Source organism: Poecile atricapillus, chromosome 6, assembly GCF_030490865.1.
Source record: "Poecile atricapillus isolate bPoeAtr1 chromosome 6, bPoeAtr1.hap1, whole genome shotgun sequence".
Lineage (NCBI taxonomy): Eukaryota > Metazoa > Chordata > Aves > Passeriformes > Paridae > Poecile > Poecile atricapillus.
Window position 1 is genome coordinate 22,942,321 of NC_081254.1, and position 20,067 is coordinate 22,962,387.

Consider the following 20,067-nt stretch of genomic DNA (forward strand, 5'->3'; position numbering starts at 1 on the left):
CTTGGCCGCCGGGCCCTGCGACAGGTACCAGTCCCGACCGCGCTGCCCAGAAGGGCGGTGGTGGGAACGGTAGAAGGGAAATTAATCCGTTTCAGTGGTGGTGTTGTCGATGACAAGGACAGGCGTCCTTGTAAGTGGCACTTGGTGCTCGATGGAGGCCCGGTGACTCCTGGCTTCTGTGTGCAAGTGGGGTGAGGGATGGCCCGGCCGGTGGTAATGGCAACGCTCTCTTTTGAGTTTGTTGGTTTGCTTCCAAGGGGGAAAGGTCCTTCTAAGGTGTTTTTAAAATTTGTTGTATGTTCATAAATCAACTTAGAGCGTCGCAATCTGAAAAACTGGAATATTAGAAGCTGAAAGGCCTTTATAGAGCAAAGGGGTGGATAGTAACTGGAAAGAAGTTGCCTTTCCAATTATCTCCACCATGGGTGTTTGTTTCCTGCCTCCACGTCATGCTCCCGAAGCAAAGGCAATAGCCTGTTTGGATTCAGAGGCTGTTGTGACATGTCAGATTCTTGGAAAGATTAATTAGTTAAATTCAACTTTTAAATTTCCTTTTCAGGTTTTATTTTTAAAGAATAGCTCTTATATTAGGTTTTACTGTATGAAACTAATCTGTATACCTCGTGTAAACTACACTGCAGTTGCTGTTCAAGGTTGTAATTTTCAGGGCCAACTGTGCAGCTGCATCAACCTACAGCTGTTCTTGGCTGAAATCAAGCTTTTGCATGTTCGTGATAGCAGACATCAGGTGGAATAGGAGGGCAAGTTTAGGGAATATACTGGATTCTTTGATTGTGCTGCCTTAGCTAGGGACAAATCAGTCTGGTTTTGAGAGTCTCTGGAGAGAGAAAAGTGTTGTCAAACTCTGTGTAAAACACCTGGACTTGGACTTGTAAGTAGTATTATGTGCATAATAGTAAGGGTGTTGTTTATTTTCTAATTGCTACAAATATCATAAAGAGGAACACTGAAGTATTTACAGAGATGTAAATGTTCCTCACAGGAGGTATAGAAACAAGTAGGAGGGAGGCATCAGCATCCTGTCCCAGAAAATTTATTTTTTACTTATCCTTGGGACCATAAAATTCAGTGTTGCTACCACTGCTGAGGAGTGTTGACTGTACAGTGGCCTGAGTAAACCACATGGCCATGACCTCCTCCTGGAAGAGATCCTAATACACGCTGTCCCAATTACAGCTGTCTGTGGCATGTAAGAGCAATATTGGATATCAAGAGTTTCTGGTTCCTATTCTTGGTCTGGAATAAGCTCATTGTCTATTGGCCAGAACATTGAGTAGCTAGGCTAGCCTAGCTTAGTTTTTGTTTTTTATTTATTGTCAAGTGTTACAAATGGAAATAGGGAAGCTGGTTTTATCTCTAGGAGTATGTGGTTTGTGCAGTTTCTGTACGTTTGCTTTGAAGTTGAAAGGATATGCTGGTTGCCTGCCATTTATGATAAAGGTCATAGTGGCTAATAATAGCTGTGAAGAATATTTACCTGAAGAAATGGAACCAGAACCCAGGATCACTTGGCTACCATTTGAGGCTAAGGAACTGTCTGTGACAAGGGTGGCTGCTTTGCTTTACCACTGGCACGAGAACATATTACAAGGCTGGGCTGGAAAAAACTTGAATATCAGGTCAAATAGTGAGCACTCAGTAGGCTTGGACATCTTATTTTTTTCTTATAAATTCTATTTTTTTTTCCAAATGTGAAAAATAAAATCTTAATAGGATACGTAAAAGTATAATTGGACAAGCTTTAGTGGTTTTAAACTAAAATACGGTAGATTTACATTGAACATAAGGAACAAATCTTTTACGATGAGGGTGGTAAAGCACTGGCACAGGTTGCCCAGAGAGAGGCTGGATTCCTCATCCCTGGAAACATTTAAGGTCAGGTTAAGCAACCTGATCTGGTTGAAGACATCCCTACTCATTGCAGGGAGGTTGGACTAGAGGAGCTTTAAAGGACCCTTACAACCCAACACTTTCTATTATGGCAGACCCCTTAGCATCCCATAAATAGCTTGAAGATTCTGAAATCCCAAAACCAATTTGTGGAAACTGTTGGCCAGCTTGGTCTATATGTTCTTTGTCTACTCTTTCCAGAATCAAAGTATGATCCTAAAATATTTATATAACCAACTGGTTTTAAAATCGTAAAAAAACACTTCCTTACTCCCAGACAGAGCAAGAGTTGTCATTTTACCCTTCTCTGTTCTCCTTAGCAAGACTGGATATGCAGCTGCTCTATTCAAATGCTTGCTTTATTCTCCCCCACAATCTCCTCCTTCACTCTCCCTCATCCACATTTTCTCTTAATTTTCTTTCCACTTTTTGTTCTTTATGCTTCCTTCTTTGCATTGGTAATTTCCACTGTAAATCTCAGATTGCCTCTTGCATATTTTTTTTTTTTTTCATTTTTAAACTATTGCTTCCTATATCATGCCTTAATAGATCCTTCTTTGTTTCTTCCTTCCGTTTCTCTGCTGTTCACTCTGCCTCACTCTGTCAGCTCTTACCTGCACCTGGCTGTGTGTGGCTACATTTGAGCCGAGAGGACTCTCCTGGGAACAGGCTCTGTTTGACCAGAGCAGAGTGAGGGAAAGTGGCTGCTCTTCCTGGAGCTTTGCCAGAGCTCAGCTCCCAGACACTGACTGGAGGTAGCAGCCATTTTAAGTAAATTCAGTAAAACTGCACATTTTAAGGCAAGTATAGAACTTTATGAAAATCACCAAAATATAAGCTCTTTAGGGCTTAAAATTGAGCCCTCAAATTGGCTATTGGATTTACTGCAAAATATCAACTTTTAAAAATACTAAATGGTTTGATAACAAATTTATACAGATTTAAGCTTAATAAATAAGTTGACAAGCAATTACTGAAAGAATGACATGGAGGTAGCTTAAATGTATATGTATGTATGACTATTTCAGTGAGGCCTGAAAAAGAGGAAAAAAGGACAAATATTCTTGTATTTGTCCTGTAGGTATAAGGACCTGTACTTTAACATGGTTCTTCTGACCTGGCAGTATTAAAAGTGTGGAAATTATTCACTGTTTAAAAAAAAGCTAAGTAACCTGGCAATATAGGAGTATTCTATTTTGGAAAAATGTTAACTGCTATGATAGCAATATGTAAAATTAAATTACAAGATCAGTTAGGCATGTTTCATCTACTTGGTTCAATTTTTTAAAATATTAGTAGCCCTCAATTAATCTAAAGTAAAACTAATCTAAGTTGAAAAATGTGATTCTACAATAAAACTTGGCTTTCTTTCAGTACCATAACAGTTCATTTTAACCTTCAAGCTAGTTGGAATAGTCACTTTCTGTCAAAAAGACTAGCATGGTTTGTTAGTCACAGGAGGCTTAAAGAGGCTTAAGTTGCATCATAATGAATTGCTTAAAATAAAAATACACTTTATACAATGCTAATTGAATTCACTTGGCTTATTTGGGCCTTTCTTACATTTGTTTCTTTGGAACTGGCCCAGGTCAAGTAATTCATATACCAGATTGAATTCAGCTCTTGTGGTCTGATTCAGCAGTCATTACTGTCTTTTAACTTCCAGTTATGAGGGAGTTGGTTGCTAGAAACAACAAAAAAAAATTGTTTTCTTCTAGTGGCTACTCGATCAAAAACTGTCTCTACATCTTGATTTTCTTTGGTTCTGGAGTGCTTTTCCTTATCCTAATGATTGATCTATCAAGTGAAACTGTCTTGTGGGAAGAACTGACAGAAACAGTGTGGTCCCTTGCATGTGAATCCTGAAATCATCTGAAAAGCAATAACCCACAAGTAAATGAAGACATAAAGGAGGGGCATAGAATGCCAAGAGCCAGCCCTATGAGAGGTGGGATAGTTCATAAAGCTAAGTATTTTCACTTGCAGTAAGAAAGCAGTTTTGCTGCCTTTAATGATTCAGAGTAGCACAAACAGGTTAGAGCAAGCGTTGAGAAACTCTTAATTACAGTGCTGATGTAGGGCAGGCAGACCATACAGTCCAACATAAACAGAGTGCAGAAAGCAGAGACATAAGTGTTAGAACAACTCACTTTCAACTACCCTAATTTATCTTTCTCAGCTTTAGTCATTTCTCTTTCATGCACAAAGCTATGCATATTTCATCCTTGGAAAATCAGCCTGCACTTTTAGGTATTTTCACACTTCTGATTTCAACTCTGTGTTTCCTTATGAGCATTACTATTTCGTCTGAATAAGTAGTATTATGAATTACCCAGTATAAATATGCAGAATAATTCATGGACTAGTGAAAAACAGAACACCAAGTGCCAGTGAATGAAATTCTGAACATTTTTCCTGACCTACATTAATGATCACAATATTAATATCTTATGAGAAGAACTCCTATCAAGCTGTGTATTGATGTAGAGGCTGGGATATGTAGATGGTGGGTAGTGAAAGGGAGGAAGGTGAAGTGTGGCACCACCATGTACAGAATAGATGGAATGTTAAATAGTAACATTCACACCTTGATTTTCTTCTGAGCAGCTTATTTTTTTGGTAGACTTTTCAGTGTAGTAACAACTCAGTAATGAAAAAGCTGTAACTTGAAAATTGGAAATTGTTCAAAAAGTACAGCTTTCCACCTGTGTACTGATTTTGATTTGTTTTTAAATTTTCATACTTGACCTATTTGTGTTTCAGAATATATTTAGAAATTATATTATGACACGTTATTATTTAATATATTCTTCAGCTAAGCAATGTGACACGATTTCCTTTGTAATAGCTGTCAATTTTATAGCTGGTATGAGCTTATAATTTATTTTTTATGCTAGGAGTTTGTAAGGGAAATTTGGAAATACTGGAATTATTTCTTTGTCTAGCAGTTGTTCTGAATACGTGGCTATTTGATCTGGGCTTCTAAATCAGACTGTTTAAAAGCCCATATTTAGTTAGTCACTTTCAGCTCGGTCTGTCAGATATTTTCTCAGAGCTGATGATTCAGATTGCAGCAGTTTTCCCTAGGAAGAGGGAGTGTGCACATATTTTTGTTTTTCCTTTCGAGCTCTCTTCCTTTCGGGAAGCAGCAGTGGAATGCTCTGTAGGTAAGACTTCAAACCCCATGATCCCTTGGTTGAGCATGCGCTGAAAGCTTCCAGTTGTCAAAGTGCTCTTGCCAGACTGGTCGACTGTTTGTCATATACCAAACCTGAAAGAAGAAAATAAATATACTGTCGTTTTGTTGATCTTTAAATACAGAAAATCCAAAGGTAACTGTTCCTTAAACATTTCTGTGTTGGCTGCGTGGGTTTCTGCATGCAAATGGAGCTGGTATTGCTATGGGGATATAGATTTCCTGTACTGGATTGTAAATTTGTACAAATACTTACACCAGCAAATAATCAAGAGTACTGCATACTAGTCCAACATTAGACATTGACTGGCCTGTCTTTCAAAGTCATTTATTAACCAGTATTCTTTCATTTGGACTGGCTTCATTCATTAAAGTAAGGTCTTGACCTTGACAGGAGAGTTGAACTGTGCAGTGATTTTTGCCTTTAAGAAGCAATGTGGAAGGGAATATGAACCACAGTCCTTAGGATAAAGTTCATAACCAGCTAGCTAAGTCAAGGTACAGATTTGAAGCAACTGCTGTACTAGCCACTATAGATAACCTAGTGACTAACTAATTTAAATATAACTTTATTGACGACAGAATTCTAACATTTCAGCTGCTGTGTTTTTCTCTCTAAATGTATTTTTATACTGATAGCTCAGACCCAGGGGAGAGGGATACACATAATTCTTTTCTCCCTCTGATGTGGAATCATCAGTAGTTTTATGTAGCCTTAGGAGTAATAGTGACGTGGGTAGAAGTGAAGCTAATGGAAAGTTACACATACAAAGCTTGGTATATTGTGGTTTACTGCAGTATTGCTTTAAAATGCCTTGCAAGGTTTTCTGCACTCCCAGCAGCAGCAGTGCTGCCTGGAACAGATGCAATGGTTTACCCTGTCCTTAGGAGCTTAATGTTGTCTCACAGCATAGTCTGCTCAGGAAGCCTTGCTGCTTGCTTTACTTATTGAACTGGTAAATCAGGGGGAGCACAAGCAGTAACTTACTAGCTACCAGAAACCTCTCCTGACATTCATTTTAACTAAAATGTGTTAAATGTGCCTCAGAAGATATTTAAAGGAAAGAACAAAAAAATGTAAGATACACCTGGACTATGTGATGTCAGAAAGGACAGTGTCGACAGTTTCACACTTTGCCACCTTTTTTAAACAGTTAATTGATTTGGCTTTACATTGTTGCATTACAAAAGCAATCCTAAAAAACGCAGTCTTAGGCATGTAAATGGCATGTGATTAACTCAATAGCAATGCAGTTAGGTATTCAGCAATGACCGTCTTTGACATAGTTACTCAATTTAAGTGATTTGGGGCTCATTTAAAATACTTTTGAGATTTGGAATGATCTCCTCAATTTACTAAAGCCCTGCAAAATATGGAGGTTCCTGTTGTGATTTCATACAATTGGTGTTCATTGATGTCTGTATTGTATTAGTACTATTGGGTCTCAAAATAATAATAAAATTATATGATCTGTCCTATAGAGCACCTTTTCTAGCAGATATAAGCCTCACCCATTCCACATACATTTCTTTTCTAAAGTTTAAACTTATGTATTCATTTAGCAAGTAATTTGCATCACTAGTCTTTGTCTTGTACATATAAAGATGATTTTTAACATGCAGCTTGTCTATATTGTAAATATTTCGATTTTCCCTGGTTTTGTATTTCATTTGAAAGCATTAGAAAGATCACAGTCTAATAATACCTCCCAGGTCTGCTGATTTTGACCTTATGTTTTTCTAATGGACAAATCACCGATGATTTCATATGTATGTGTATAAATAGAGCGGGTATGTATATAAATAGAGCGAGTAGACAGCTATACCTTCAAGTAAAGGACTGCTTTGATGTAAAATAGCATTTTACGCGGAGAGATCGTAAGGTCACGGAAGGCAAATCTAACACCCATCGGTGGCTTTGTACACGGAGTGTCTCCGCCCCGCGGCCCCCCTTCCCGGCTGTGCCATCGCCTCCGCTGCCCGGAGCCGGCGCGGGCTGGGGCAGGAGCGGGCAGGAAGCGATTGTGCAGCGAGGAGCCGCTCCCGTATCAGCGCCAGCGTCCCTGGGCGCTCTCGCTCCGATAAACCTCAGTCACTGCAAGCTTGCTTGTTAATTAAGGAAAATCGGTACCCGGCTCCTTTAAAGGTCCCCTAATAGAAAAGGGGGTGGAGAAGAGCGAAGACTGGTGTCTTTTTAACCTTGCTGAAGGACGCAGCAGTATTTATTGACGTATGCAAATAACCAGGGGGAGGAGGTGGAGGAGGAGGGTGCTTGGAAAAACAGGAACCAGAATCAGTTTCTCATTGCAGGGTGAGAGCTCTGAGTTCCGGTGTAAGAGAAAAGAGACGTGGCGAAATTGCTGTATATCTCTGCCCTATAAGCACATCTCTCATTTAGACTGAAGGGAAACAAGGCATCAAAAAGGGTGAAGCATCTTAAAAAATATTTTAAAGGCAATCTAGCACGATCAAAGGTTACATATTCCTAAATGGGGGAGGGGGAAGATTACGGGTTTGCCTTGCAATATGCTGTAGCATAGTACATAGTACATAGGACGAGATTTTTGGCTGGCAAATGATTAAAACAGACTGGCTTGTGGTATGAATGACAATGTTAATAATCTGTCTTTGTGGTTTTTTTCCCCTACTGTTTCAGCTGCGCAAACCATGCAGGATGATTTACTGATGGACAAAAGCAAAGCCCAGCCCCAGCAGCAGCGGCAGCAGCAGCAGCAGCAAGATCCAAACTCAGCAGAAGCCCCCTCTACACCCATCTCGTCGGAGACACCCAAACCAGAAGACAACAGTTCAGTGACTAGTATCGGCACATCAGCTCCTTCCCAAAATAGCAAGGAGAAGATGCAGATGGAGTCTCCCATTTTGCCTGGCTTGAGCTTTCACCAGCCTCAACAAGAACCTGCAGCCGGCACCTCCTTGTCTCCCTCGTTTGGCAGCACCTGGTCTACAGGGACCACAAACACGGTGGATGATAGCTTTTTCCAAGGGATTACTCCAGTCAACGGGACAATGCTTTTCCAGAATTTTCCACACCACGTCAACCCTGTATTTGGTGGCACTTTCTCACCTCAGATTGGCCTAGCTCAGACTCAACACCACCAACATCAGCAGCAGCAGCAGCAAGCTCAGCAGCAGCAGCAGCAGCGGAGGTCACCTGTGAGTCCTAATCAGGCACCTTTCGCCCAGAGAAATGCTGCTTACAGCCATCAGCCCATCATGACCAGCAAACCGTCTTCCTCCTCTGCTTCTTCTTCTTCCTCCTCCAGCTGGAATAACCATCAAAACGCAGCTTGGAGTACACCTTCCAACCCTTGGGGTGGGCTGCAGGCTGGTAGGGACCCTCGAAGGGCAGTTGGAGTGGGGGTTGGCGTGGGAGTGGGAGTCGGCGTGCCCTCCCCCCTCAATCCCATTTCACCCCTTAAAAAACCCTTCTCCAGCAATGTCATTGCCCCTCCGAAGTTCCCACGGGCTGCACCCTTAACCCCCAAATCCTGGATGGAAGACAACGCGTTCAGGACGGACAATGGCAACAATCTGTTGCCTTTTCAGGTAAATGACTACACGCACCTTCTGCATGATGACAGCTGTCACAAATTTGTATTTTTTGTAGGGCTGTGTTTCATGTTACTGTTCTGTCTGAGTGGCCTCTCCATAACTCATATTTTCATCAAATAGTCACCTTACATGAAAGAAGTGGGGTTGAACCTAGCGAGTGCATACACAAAGATTTCCAATTCTAGCTTAAGGTTTAAAATCTTATTTTTCTTGTAACTTATTGTTAAATGTGGCGCATGGAGGTTTTTTATTGTTGTTTTTTGCTCTTTCTTTAGCATCTGAAAGGTAGTAGCCTTCATGAAAAACAGGTTCAGCAGACTACGTTCCCTTGGTGCTGTGTTAGAATTTTTTTTCATATTCTCCCATATGTGAGAAAGCTGAGATGTTGAAATTGCTGGCTTCAGTTTTCTAGCTGGGCTGTTAATTTTGCAAAGATGCTTCTTGACCTGAAATTCAGTTGATTATTTTGTCACCATTGCAATAACTAATTGTCCTTATGTTGTGGTGGGATTTAACGGGGAGTCTGTTCGCATAAGGCATCCATATGAAAAGCTGTGTACATCTAATACGTACACCCTGCTGTTATATTCACAGTGGACGTTTTGAATACATCTCGAAGCAGCGTGGGTGTGTATGGAAAGAGTGGCGTATCTGTCCTTTCCAGTAAGGAAATGCCTAATACAATTGACATGATTTTGAAATGGCAGGGAGGTATTGTATGAAATAAACCATTTTATGCTGTTCAGAATATTTGCAGAGAAAAGAGACAATAGGACACGACCTTCAGAGCCATATTGCAATGGAGTCTATTTACTAGCTACATAGCTCTGAAATATTTAAAGCTGCAGTGCCCTTCACTGTTTTTTTAAAATCTATGACGACAAAGCAGATCAATTGCAGCTGAAAGTGGGCCAAATGGAAGATTTGCAATTTTAATGCAGAATGAAACCTGTCATGGTGTGAAATCCATTTTAGGTTGAAAAAAAGCAGAGCTTGCAGTTATATCTATACTAGGTGAAGTGAATCTTGGACTTTTTCTAGCTTAGCTGTTTTGCTGTCAGACAAGTCAAAATTTTCTGCTTTGAAATACAGTTAAATCATTCATATGCGCTTGCTCTTTAGGTAGTTGTTTTCTCAAGGAAGTATGATCTCTCAAAAATTTTTAACTTACCAGTTTGGTAAGAGTAGCATTCAGATTGTCACTTAGTTTTAGAAACACAAAAAAAAAAAAAAAAAAAAAAAATGCACCTGCACCCCCATTACTTTAGGAGACGAAGTAAAATATATGCACTTTCCAGTCCTATTCAAAGGGGACATCTTATAGTCAGCCCTGAAATTTCATTTTGCTGCTTCATTCTATTTAAAGGGAGAGTTGCAATTTTTTTATTGGCTGCCCTAAATGAAGGTGGAGTGGCTTCTGGTGAGCTGCTGGTTAATGTCTCTGAAGCACTTAAGGCTGGAGGAAGATTATACTTTAGACACAATACGCCTGGTGTAAATACTATGTTGCACACAGCACAGCACCACAAAAGCTAATAGCTCCCAGTCATTTCTTGGGAGTGGGAAATGTGTTTCAGTTTACAAGTATTCTTAATTGTCTACATGTAAAACATTACAAATTTTGGTATGTTTGAATTAGTTGTGAAAACAACAGTAAATGATCTTATTTCTGTGGTTTGGTTAGTGAGATACATCTTTTATGAATACAGAACTTTATTACTGTGACTGTATATTGTCACAAATTAAACTGGCAGCTATTCACTCATCACGAGGAAGAAAAATAGCTAACTGTTTTTAAAGAAAAGTTCTTTTGATTTTGAAATTAATGTTTCAAAAAACTAAAGTATTAATCAATATGTAGAATTGGAAACTTGTTTTCTTCTTTGTGAATTTAACCTGGTATTTTCATGTTCAACTGAAAGCAAATGCTTAGGCTATTCTCAGTACCAGCTGGTATAACAGTCTGATTTCTGAGACTCAGAACACTTGTAATTTTTTTTTCCTATTAGGTTCCTTTTTTTTTTTCGTTCATACAAGCTGCTGAATTTTGCTTATTAAAAATTTTAATCTGGGTTAATGTTGATTGCTGCTATATGTAATGAAATGCCAGACATCTTGAAACCATACTATTGGTAGCAGGCAGCTGTTTAGTTACGCTGATAAAAATGAAATTCAATTCAGTCTAAGAGTTTAATATTTGCTGCCAAGGTTCTGGTTGTCTTTGCTCTTCTCCTCCCTAAATTGGGCAATATGTTGACACAGTAAGTTCTGCTTGTCAGCACTATCAAGTAGTTCTGGCAGGTTTGTCCATTTACATCTCCCACCCTCCATAACTGTGTGGTTTTGAGCTACTTTAGAAACACCTTCCTGTAAACTTTCTAGCAACGCACTTATGCACATGAGCAAGTTCTTTGTGTTAACCTGTTACTTTATGTTAAGATTATGAGTCTTTTAAGAAAGAAGAAAACTATTAATATGTTCACTGTTTGAAATAACATCAAGGAGAGCTGTTTTTTAGTTCAGGTCTTTGCTGTGATCACCAATTTTGATCAGAAAATATCTATAACCGAGATTCATGTTCTGAGTCTATAGTATTTGAAGACAGTTGATACTCAGCTATTGATATATGTTGTTCTAGGAAAAAATGTTAAATTTGAAAATGTTTCTCTTAAAACATGTATATAAAGCAATATGCTAGATATTTTCATCCCTTTATTTGAGTAATACTGTAGTGCATCTTGTACGTCAAAACCGATTGGTGTCTGTCCCAAGGAGTTGTGCTGCAGAACATATCAGAAGTTTTAAAATACTACTTGGTAGGAATTATCCTGGTGTTTGCCATGTGGTTGGTTAGAAAGGCCATTAAAAATGCTTTGAAGGAAACCATATTCATATACTTATTGGGAAAAATTGCCTGCAACGTATAAAAAAAACCCAGAGATACAAAGCTGATAGTTGAAAATGAGAAGAAGTGATCAGTCTGGAGTGAAATGTAATGCAGCAAGTAAGAGTTGGAGACGAGATCATGCAGCAGATGTGGAACTAGGCCAGATAGGAAATACAAAAACATGGCCAGCTTGTTCTTCTGAATATGCTTTGGCTTCTGAGTGGTTCAGGTGAAGGGTCTCTGACTGTCGTGTGGCAAGTGGTCAGGTTGTGCTATTATGTTCGGTGATCCTCAGCTCTGGCATTTGAGGCTGGCATTCTCCCTGGATCGCCATTCTCCTGGCACTGGCTCAGTTCCATTTTCCAGCAGAGTGGTGGGGCTTGTACAGAACTGTTGTCATCTCCAGCTTCTGAGCTGCTTCCACTATTCTCTTTCCCTTCACTCATCTCAGGTAAATAGTGTATTCCTTTCAGCTTTTGACCATGTGAAGGTATTGGGACACAGCTTTGGGGTTAGGAGGATTGATAGTGCCTGAAATAGGTCCATGGAGGGAAGGGTAAGACATTCTCTTTGTAGGGAAGATAGAGAAGGAGTTAAATGTTTGCAGACCAGTATTCTAAGTATTTCTACCTTGTGGATTTTTAGTTATAGCAACACTGCAACAGTTTTCCAGAAACTGTGCTGAGTTTTGCCATTTTCCAAGTAATGTTATTTAGAAACAAAAAAAGCATTGCAGATTCTGGCATGCATCAAACCATTCTTGGCAGCTTTACTGATAAATATTTTCCTAGTAGAAATAAATAAGGTGGTGTTTATTGTGTATAAAGATAGTTTTAATGTGCTATCTTTTGCATGGAGACTGAGAAAGAACTTTTGGGCAAGTCTTTTGTTGTGGTGTTCTTTTCCTCATTGTTTTCAATTGGAATTAATCTGGACCAGATAAAATTATAAGCTAAATTTAGAAAATTTATATAATTTCAATATTTCATACTTAAACAAAATGCCAATTCTAATATGCAGTGAGTTTGTGTTTAAATATGTGTGTATATATGTATAAATATAGAGTTCAAGTGTTGAAACGTTTATGAGTGTAACAATTAAAGTTTTGTGCTTATGAGTAATGGAGTTTTACTGGCTAATACACTGGTGACTAATTTAAAAAACCTTTTCTAATTCTAGAGGGTTTTTTCAGTCAGAAATAGTTGTATGCAACTATGTAATAAATCTATTTAAAGATGAATTTTTAAAACACTGTATTTCTTTAGTCTAAATTTGTCATTCTGGGCTCTAGCTTCTTGATAGTTTTATAGGTAATCGCAGTAGTGTTTCTGTTACCTTAAAAACTATTTCTTAACATGTAGTCCAGTCTTAATTTTTCTGGCGTGATGACACACAAGTACTGACACCCTGCAATTTTATGTACAAAAAGAAAAGAAAAAGGGGAAAGTACTCAGGTCTGCTTTTATTTCCCCCCCCACCTTTCTTACATGCTTCTGTTGGTACTGTTAACTAGTACTGTTTGTAGCCAGATTCTGAATACTAAAATGTGGAAACACGTATTGTGGCATCTCAGTAGTCTTCCAGTGTAACAGATACAAGTAACACATGATGTCCTAGCTAAGTAGTTGTGAAGTATTTTACAATTCTTTGCTAGATTTTAAATTTGATTGAATTGTAAATGTCTGCATTTTCAAATTAACTAAAACATAGTAATGGTACAGGAAAAAAGCACATGGCTGTTTCATATTCAAAGTGTGATGATTGAGCACTAATTGCTTATTGATCAGAGTTTTGATTTAGAGTAATCAGTCATAGTTAAGCTGTCAGAGTTAGTGAAGGTAGAGGAAAGGTCTGAGTTCAGTAATCAGCTGATATTCTGATCAACTCCGTACACAGACAGGACTTCCTTAAAAACATTAAAGGTATTAATATCGAACAGTGAATCAGTAATTCTGTCTTAAAGATTTGATAAAAGATTTTTCTTTCTTTGGGAGGAACTGTAGAAGGGAAGGTAAAGGGCATGGAGTTCGTTTTGCTATTTCCCTTCTTGGATCATCTCTCCCAGTTTTCATCTTTTTGCCTAGACTGCTTTTGTGAATGGAACGTAAGAGGAAGAGAGACCTCGAAAAGTAGTGTTTTCAGGTTCTGGTGGTTTTCAAGGAAAAAAGTTTGCTGAGTGAATGATGAATATTTCCATTTGTTAGCAGTTGGGAAAATAGCTCTCCTTACATTAAGTTCACTCAAGAGTAGTTCCTAGCAGACCTATGCTAAAGGGGAGCTAAAATATAGCACGGTTTAGTTTAAAGTTTGAAAGTGATCTTGAACAGTACACATCTGAATTTTGCTTCTATTCTAGACTTCACAGTTTTTAGGCTGTCTTATACATTCTGTACCTAAATTTAGGATAGTATTGCCATATTTTGTTTCATTATTTTTTTTAATCTAATTTTTCCATGTTTCAAAAAAACATTGCTTTTAAGCAATTGTTAGAATGCTGTACGTACGGGTGCTAAGCAGTTGTCTCAGTAGTTAGAAGAATGTAAAATTTTTGTATATAGAATTAGATCTTAATTTGTGTAATCATTTTATTATTATGTGTAAATTTCAGAATTTTAAAAATGCAAGCTGTGAAAGGTCACATAAATGTTGCTTGTGTTTGGTCAGACTTGGTCAATGTTTTCATTTTCATAAGTTTCAGTTAGATGATTCTTTCTTTTCCTACAAGCCAGAAGTAGAATTTGTAAATCACAATTAATTGATGTCTTCCTTTTCCTCCTTGTTGTGGACAAATGACTTTGTCCCTTTATTGCATGTTTCTCAAACACATTCCAGAGATAAAGTTGTCAGTTTTTTTAAGATCTTACAGGAGAGAAGCACTGTGCCAATCAGGATAGATATTGATCTGCTTTGTCACAACAGTGTTAGAAGAGATGATGTGAAGTGCATTCTACAGATGTAAATAGGAGGCACAGAGTTTGGGAAATTCATTTCCTTCTCAATGTTCAATCTGAGAAGACTGAAAAATTGTAGGTTTTTTCTAAAATATTTAGAAAATAGGTCTTTGAAAACAGAACATCCACTGCAGTCTCTTAAGTTTGCTGTTCGTGTGAATCTTAAATCAGGCGTGAAAAAGTAAAGACAGTAAATTGGTTCCTGTGAAAACTTTTAGTTTATGCTACATACAAATTACTCAGGAATTAAGAATTTCATCAGGGAAGAGAAAAGAAGTAAAATATTTAATTTCTTTAATACCTACTTTTCCTTCAACTGTGTATATTGTTCTCCATATCTTCCAGATTCTTACTTCTTTCAGGTCTTACTCCTGCCCTTTCTATTTTTTTTTCCTGGATGGCTTTGCAAAATTTGCAGGAATTTGCAACAGTTTTCTTTTAAATTCCTAGATTTTAAATAACTACTTAAACAAAACCACAGATTCTGTTGTATGTTAGGATGATAAGCTGTACATGATTCATCACCCAAGTTAGGAAGCTTTTGATCAGCTCTACAGTTCTGGTCTCTTGGTTTAACAAAGTTAATGAAAGTTATGTATACAGAGCACTGTCAATAGGTTTTAGTGGGCATAACTATTTTTCTTTATTTTATCTGCCCTTGAACTATTTGGCTGCTTTCAAACATCTATTTCTTCCTGTTCCTGAATTTTGATTTTATTTTTTTTTCAGTGAGGCTTCTCATTTGAATTGGCCTATTCCACTTTGTGTCAAAGCTTCAGGTTACAGAGGATGGCCCAATAAATGCCTGTAGTCATAAGCCAAATCATAGTCACTTAGTCCTGTGCAAAATTATTAGTATGAGGGGTTTTAAGTAGGTTTAATCAAATTCAAGGAGAATGGAATTTTCAGAAATACTGGCTAGAAGTTCCAAATTCTAGAAATTTAGATATTTTAACCAAGTGATAAATTAGTCTGAACATGCAGAACTGATTTTCTTTCCTCATGCCCAAACTGAGCTTCCAAAATGTATGAGTAGGGATGGATTTTCACAAAATTGACAAAAAAACCGCATCTGACATAAATGAGAAAAGCATTCATTATGGCTTTATCGTGGACCTTTTATATTTGATTTTGTTTTCTGTCATAGTCATAAATGGACGTTCTGGTGAAATTCATGTTTCTTACATGGAAGAATTACTTACTCAGCTTAAAAAGATTCATCCTAAAAAGTTATTTTTGGCAACACTGTAGGCAAGTTAAAGCCAATCTTTTAATGAGAAATGTCAGACAACAAAGAAATTCACCCACCTAAGCTCTCTGGCTTTGATTCTCTAAGTGAGGCTCTTTTTTGCAGCTAAGACTCATTTCCTAAAGAAAGTCTTTGGAATTGTAGCTTCTTCTGAAAATTGCTGAAATAAACAGTGTAATTATTTTGTTTTTAAACACTTGAATGATTATATACTGTTTTGGATTAAATGAAAAGTCCTGATTCCTTGTTGAAAGTAACTGCTTCATTCTGCTGAAGTACCTTGCTTTGAGAAAGAGATGTGTTAAAAGCATTAATGAATTAATGTGGAGTTAGCTAGTGTTACTCCCATTTCTACATGACCTTTATATTTGTAAAGGGTTAACAAATTTTTAATGTATTAAGTGATTATTAGCATGTTAATAGATGGCTTATAAGCAAATCTAGTATCATCTATTGATGTGCTTAGTAAGCATTAAGGTGTGTAATAACCAAACATGTAAAATGTTTATAGCACACTTTGTGGGTTTGGAATTTCTTTAACTACATATAAAGATAACTTTTAGTTTTAAACTCATGATGCCTACAACAGTCTGACCTAATTAATTCACCTTGCTAAATAATTCTCTTGCTCATGCATTCTCTCCAGGATCATATTGTTTCTTCCTATGACAATTGAAAAAAAATTGAGAACAGTGAGACCTCTCACAGTAACTGAAAGGGTTTTTCTTAAAACTCACAAAGCCTGAAGTAGCAGCTGACTGTGCAGCAGGAAGACTAAGAGAGAACAAGAGAGTAGAGGAAACAAAAGTCAGGAACAAGAAAAAGTAGGACTTTTATAGTACAGAATGGAAGGGAAGCTGTGGCATTTTCAAATATGGCAATCCAACATGACAATATACCCATTCACTTTCTGTGGATGAGCATTTCTGCAAATAGAATCTTGAAAAGTTTGGACCAGATTCAACATTTAGTGGTAAGGGTCCTCAGGTGGGTGGCCTCTCCTACTTTTGGCTGCTAATAAGTAAAGCTCTACCTGTGACTTTTGAGTAAAAAAATCTGCCATAATTGTCAGCAGATTTTACAGGTGATGTTTTGATGCAACTTTCTGCAGGCAGTCTTACCTCCCCTGTCTAAACAGGAACACACTCTTCTGACATGGTTTTACTAAGTAGTAGATGACTTATATAACATTTTTTTCTTGCTAGGCAAGGGAGAAGTACCTGCTGTTGTGTATGCCATTCAAAACTACTTGAAAATTGGTTATAGTAAATTTTACATGTTTTCTGAAAGGCTTCACTTTGTATAGAAACTGGAAAGTTTTCTTGCAAATTATTTTGCTTGCACAGTAGCTTTGTTTGAATATAAACTTGAACTGGTGAATGTCTCAAAATATAGCTCAGTCCTTGGCTCCACTGGACATGTAGAGAAAGGAGAATTAATTTAAAAGAACAAACACAGTGAAAATAGCTATTTTTATGAATACAGGCATACATAGATGCAAAAGGCAACCATATGAGATACATAGTTTTTCATACAACCTACAATTTTGTTTACTTTTTCACACATAACATTTATATTTGTGGTTTCTATTTGTCCAGAAATTGACTGAAAAATTCCTGTATTTCTCCTTTCTGTGTCATTCTTACTGGTTGATGAGGTCCACTTTAGGGTGAAGACTGAGTCCTTGAGTTGTGACCTTGTAGTTAGTGCTATTAAATATTAGTCTGTTTTGCTGCAGTTCTTCAGCTCTTTTTGTATGATGAGCTTATCTCCTCTGGGTTGATGATGTCTTGTAAATATTATTGTTTCTACTTTAATAACCGACTACTCACTTCAAGTATCTCAAGTGGTCTCAACAAAACTGGTCTCAAGATTTGCCCTTAAGAAACTGCATTATTCACTTTTCTTTAGCAGATTCTGTTGAGCACTAGCAGTTCTTTCCTGTTTTGCCGTTTTCTTTCTTATCTCAATTGCACTGGTTACTTTTTTGTCTCCATTTATGTGGTCACTTTGCCTGTAGCACCATGTGAAATGCTCTGTGGAGGTCCTGGTCAGATCAGCCATATCCTAATCTTTCAAGAAGCAGGAATCATCGTTTCCAGGGTATTGCTTCAGTAATGCATAATGCTACAGTATTTCTGCTCTGTTCTGACTAAGAGACAAAATCCTTGAATTTTAGTCATAAAAACTAGAAACAGTGTTTATAATCTTTAACTTCATATCATGCATCAATTACTGCATTTCTTTCATTTTTATTTTGTTGGTCAGATATACAAAGTGCTGACAGTGTTACTTAGTCTAGTGTTAGTAGTTCCATTGTGGACCTTACTGACTCTGGCTCCTTTTGGTGACGATGTTGCCATGCACCTCATCAGTTACTGAGCTGGATAGATGAAATTGCTTTCTCTTACTCTTTATCTGTCTTCTCTGTTTACTCTTCTTTACCTGAGTTTCCTCTGTGAATGTGAAGAACAGTTATGGTGGCTACATTATTTTCTCCTGACTTCTTCTGGTGTTTTTAAAATTTTTTTTCTCAGTCTTGCTAGACTTTTTCTAGACATTGGTTGTCGAAGGTATTCATGCTGACTTTCTACAGTTTCCCTGAATATATGTAAGTGGATGAACATCCCAGTTCTTTCCTTGTAACAACAATTTCTTAAGGCGCCTGTCAGTTTTTATTACCCTATGCAAAAAAAAAGGAGAATTCTGTTGCAAGTCAGGCAGGCTTTTATCTCAAGACATTTTTCCTGTCTGGAGCAATCTTTACTAAATTTGCCATGTGCTAATCAGTTTAGCTCTTATGATGTAAAAGGAAAGTGCTTTTCCTGCTCCTATGAATATGGTTTTCAATTTCTGCATAAAGGTTTCCTTTTGGTTAATTGGTTGCTCACACTTGCGTCTTGTGATTTCTGAATTATTTTAATTAAATCCAAATGTGCAGCAGTAATTTGAATGCGTAACACCTACTTGACAACACAACTGCTCATGGCCTCTTATCTAAGAGGAAGAATTTTTTATTCTGTTTTTTTTAAAGAATTTTAATGTAAGTGTTCAGGCATTTTATACATCATACAGTTAGTTATTCTTTTCCTCATATCCTCTGCCTTTAAGCCCCTTAGGCAATAAAAGATGGAAGCATGCATAGTTGATTCAGTTACTATTTTAATATATTGTCATATGAAGGTAATATATTTAATAAATTAATTCTGAATTTGTTATTAAATTGAACTTTTTTTTGTACGTAGGATGATTCAGAACTTGCCACTTGAAAAATTCCTTTGTTTATAGAATTTAATCTGAAATGGAATTGCTTACTTATAATTGATCTAAAGAGCTGCTTCTGATTAAAACGTAATTTTGGTTTGGGATTTTTTGCTCTGCTTCTGCCCTTCCTTCCTCTAAGTAAGCTGGACGTTACAAGTGGTCTTTGGATTGCTACTGTCTGCTGTTTCCTGCCTGTTCAGTTGCATATATGCACTTTCGTAATTTTGCAGATAATCAAATTTGTAACAGCAAATATTTTTAAATTAGAGCTTCTAACATAATGACACTTCAGGAAAAGGTTTGCCTGGTATCTCACTGGCTATACAGGAGTCTTCAGCTCATGTTTAGAAGTAGGTGTGCAGCTTGAGAAAGCCTGTAGTTCTGTTTCCCTTACATGGAGGTGTCTGAGGCAGCTTGGGATTCTGTGGTTGATTATGTCCTTGATAAAGTCCCAGGATGGACAAGATTTGCTGCTTAGCTATTCTCAGTCCCCTTAGGAAGAAGGTGACAGAGTGAATTGTTGTGTGCCTCAATTTATCATGCATATTAATTGTGCTATAATAGTATAAAGTTAAGACTTGGGTAGTTCACATGAGTAACTGGTAAGTTTGGACAGTTCTCCAGACCTGTAGCTGAGGATCTTGTCCTGTGTAAGCAGATGAAATGTGGTACCTCTCTTTTGTTGAAATAGCTACTGCAGTTCTGACACAAGATTTTTTCAGGAGGTACTATTTTCTGAGCACAGCAGAAATGGAACAGGAGCGTGACATGGAATGTGCCAGTTAGATGTTGTGTTAGTCACATTTTTCTTATAAGCTCAATGGGTTAGGGTGAGAGACAATATTTTATTTGTCATCAGGCTTAAACATTTCAGTGACACTTTTTGTTTTCCTCTTACCAAGATATTCCTTGTCACTGGTGATCAGTAACTGTAGACAAAACCACCGTTTCAGAGAAATCCTTGAGTCTCCTTTGCTTGGTGGCCATAGTAAATGAAACTACTGGGCAGTGGTGCTCAGACATCTGTTTGACAGTG

General features: G+C 37.6%; 1 protein-coding gene across 10 annotated transcripts in view; it reads left to right on the top strand.

Annotated features, from left to right (window-relative positions):
• Nucleotides 1–20,067, top strand: part of CPEB3 (cytoplasmic polyadenylation element binding protein 3) — an 80,849-nt gene that overhangs the window by 411 nt on the left and 60,371 nt on the right. For 2 of the 10 annotated variants that reach the window (XM_058841161.1, XM_058841162.1), the window contains exon 1: nt 11,763–12,018. In XM_058841161.1, the coding sequence (XP_058697144.1) occupies nt 11,845–12,018 (174 nt within the window). In that variant the 5' untranslated portion in view covers nt 11,763–11,844. Of the gene's footprint in view, nt 1–43; nt 131–3,903; nt 5,079–5,112; nt 5,244–7,217; nt 7,419–7,763; nt 8,675–11,762; nt 12,019–20,067 lie in introns of those variants that run through there. The other 8 variants (XM_058841160.1, XM_058841156.1, XM_058841157.1 and 5 more) reach the window with 8 other exon arrangements.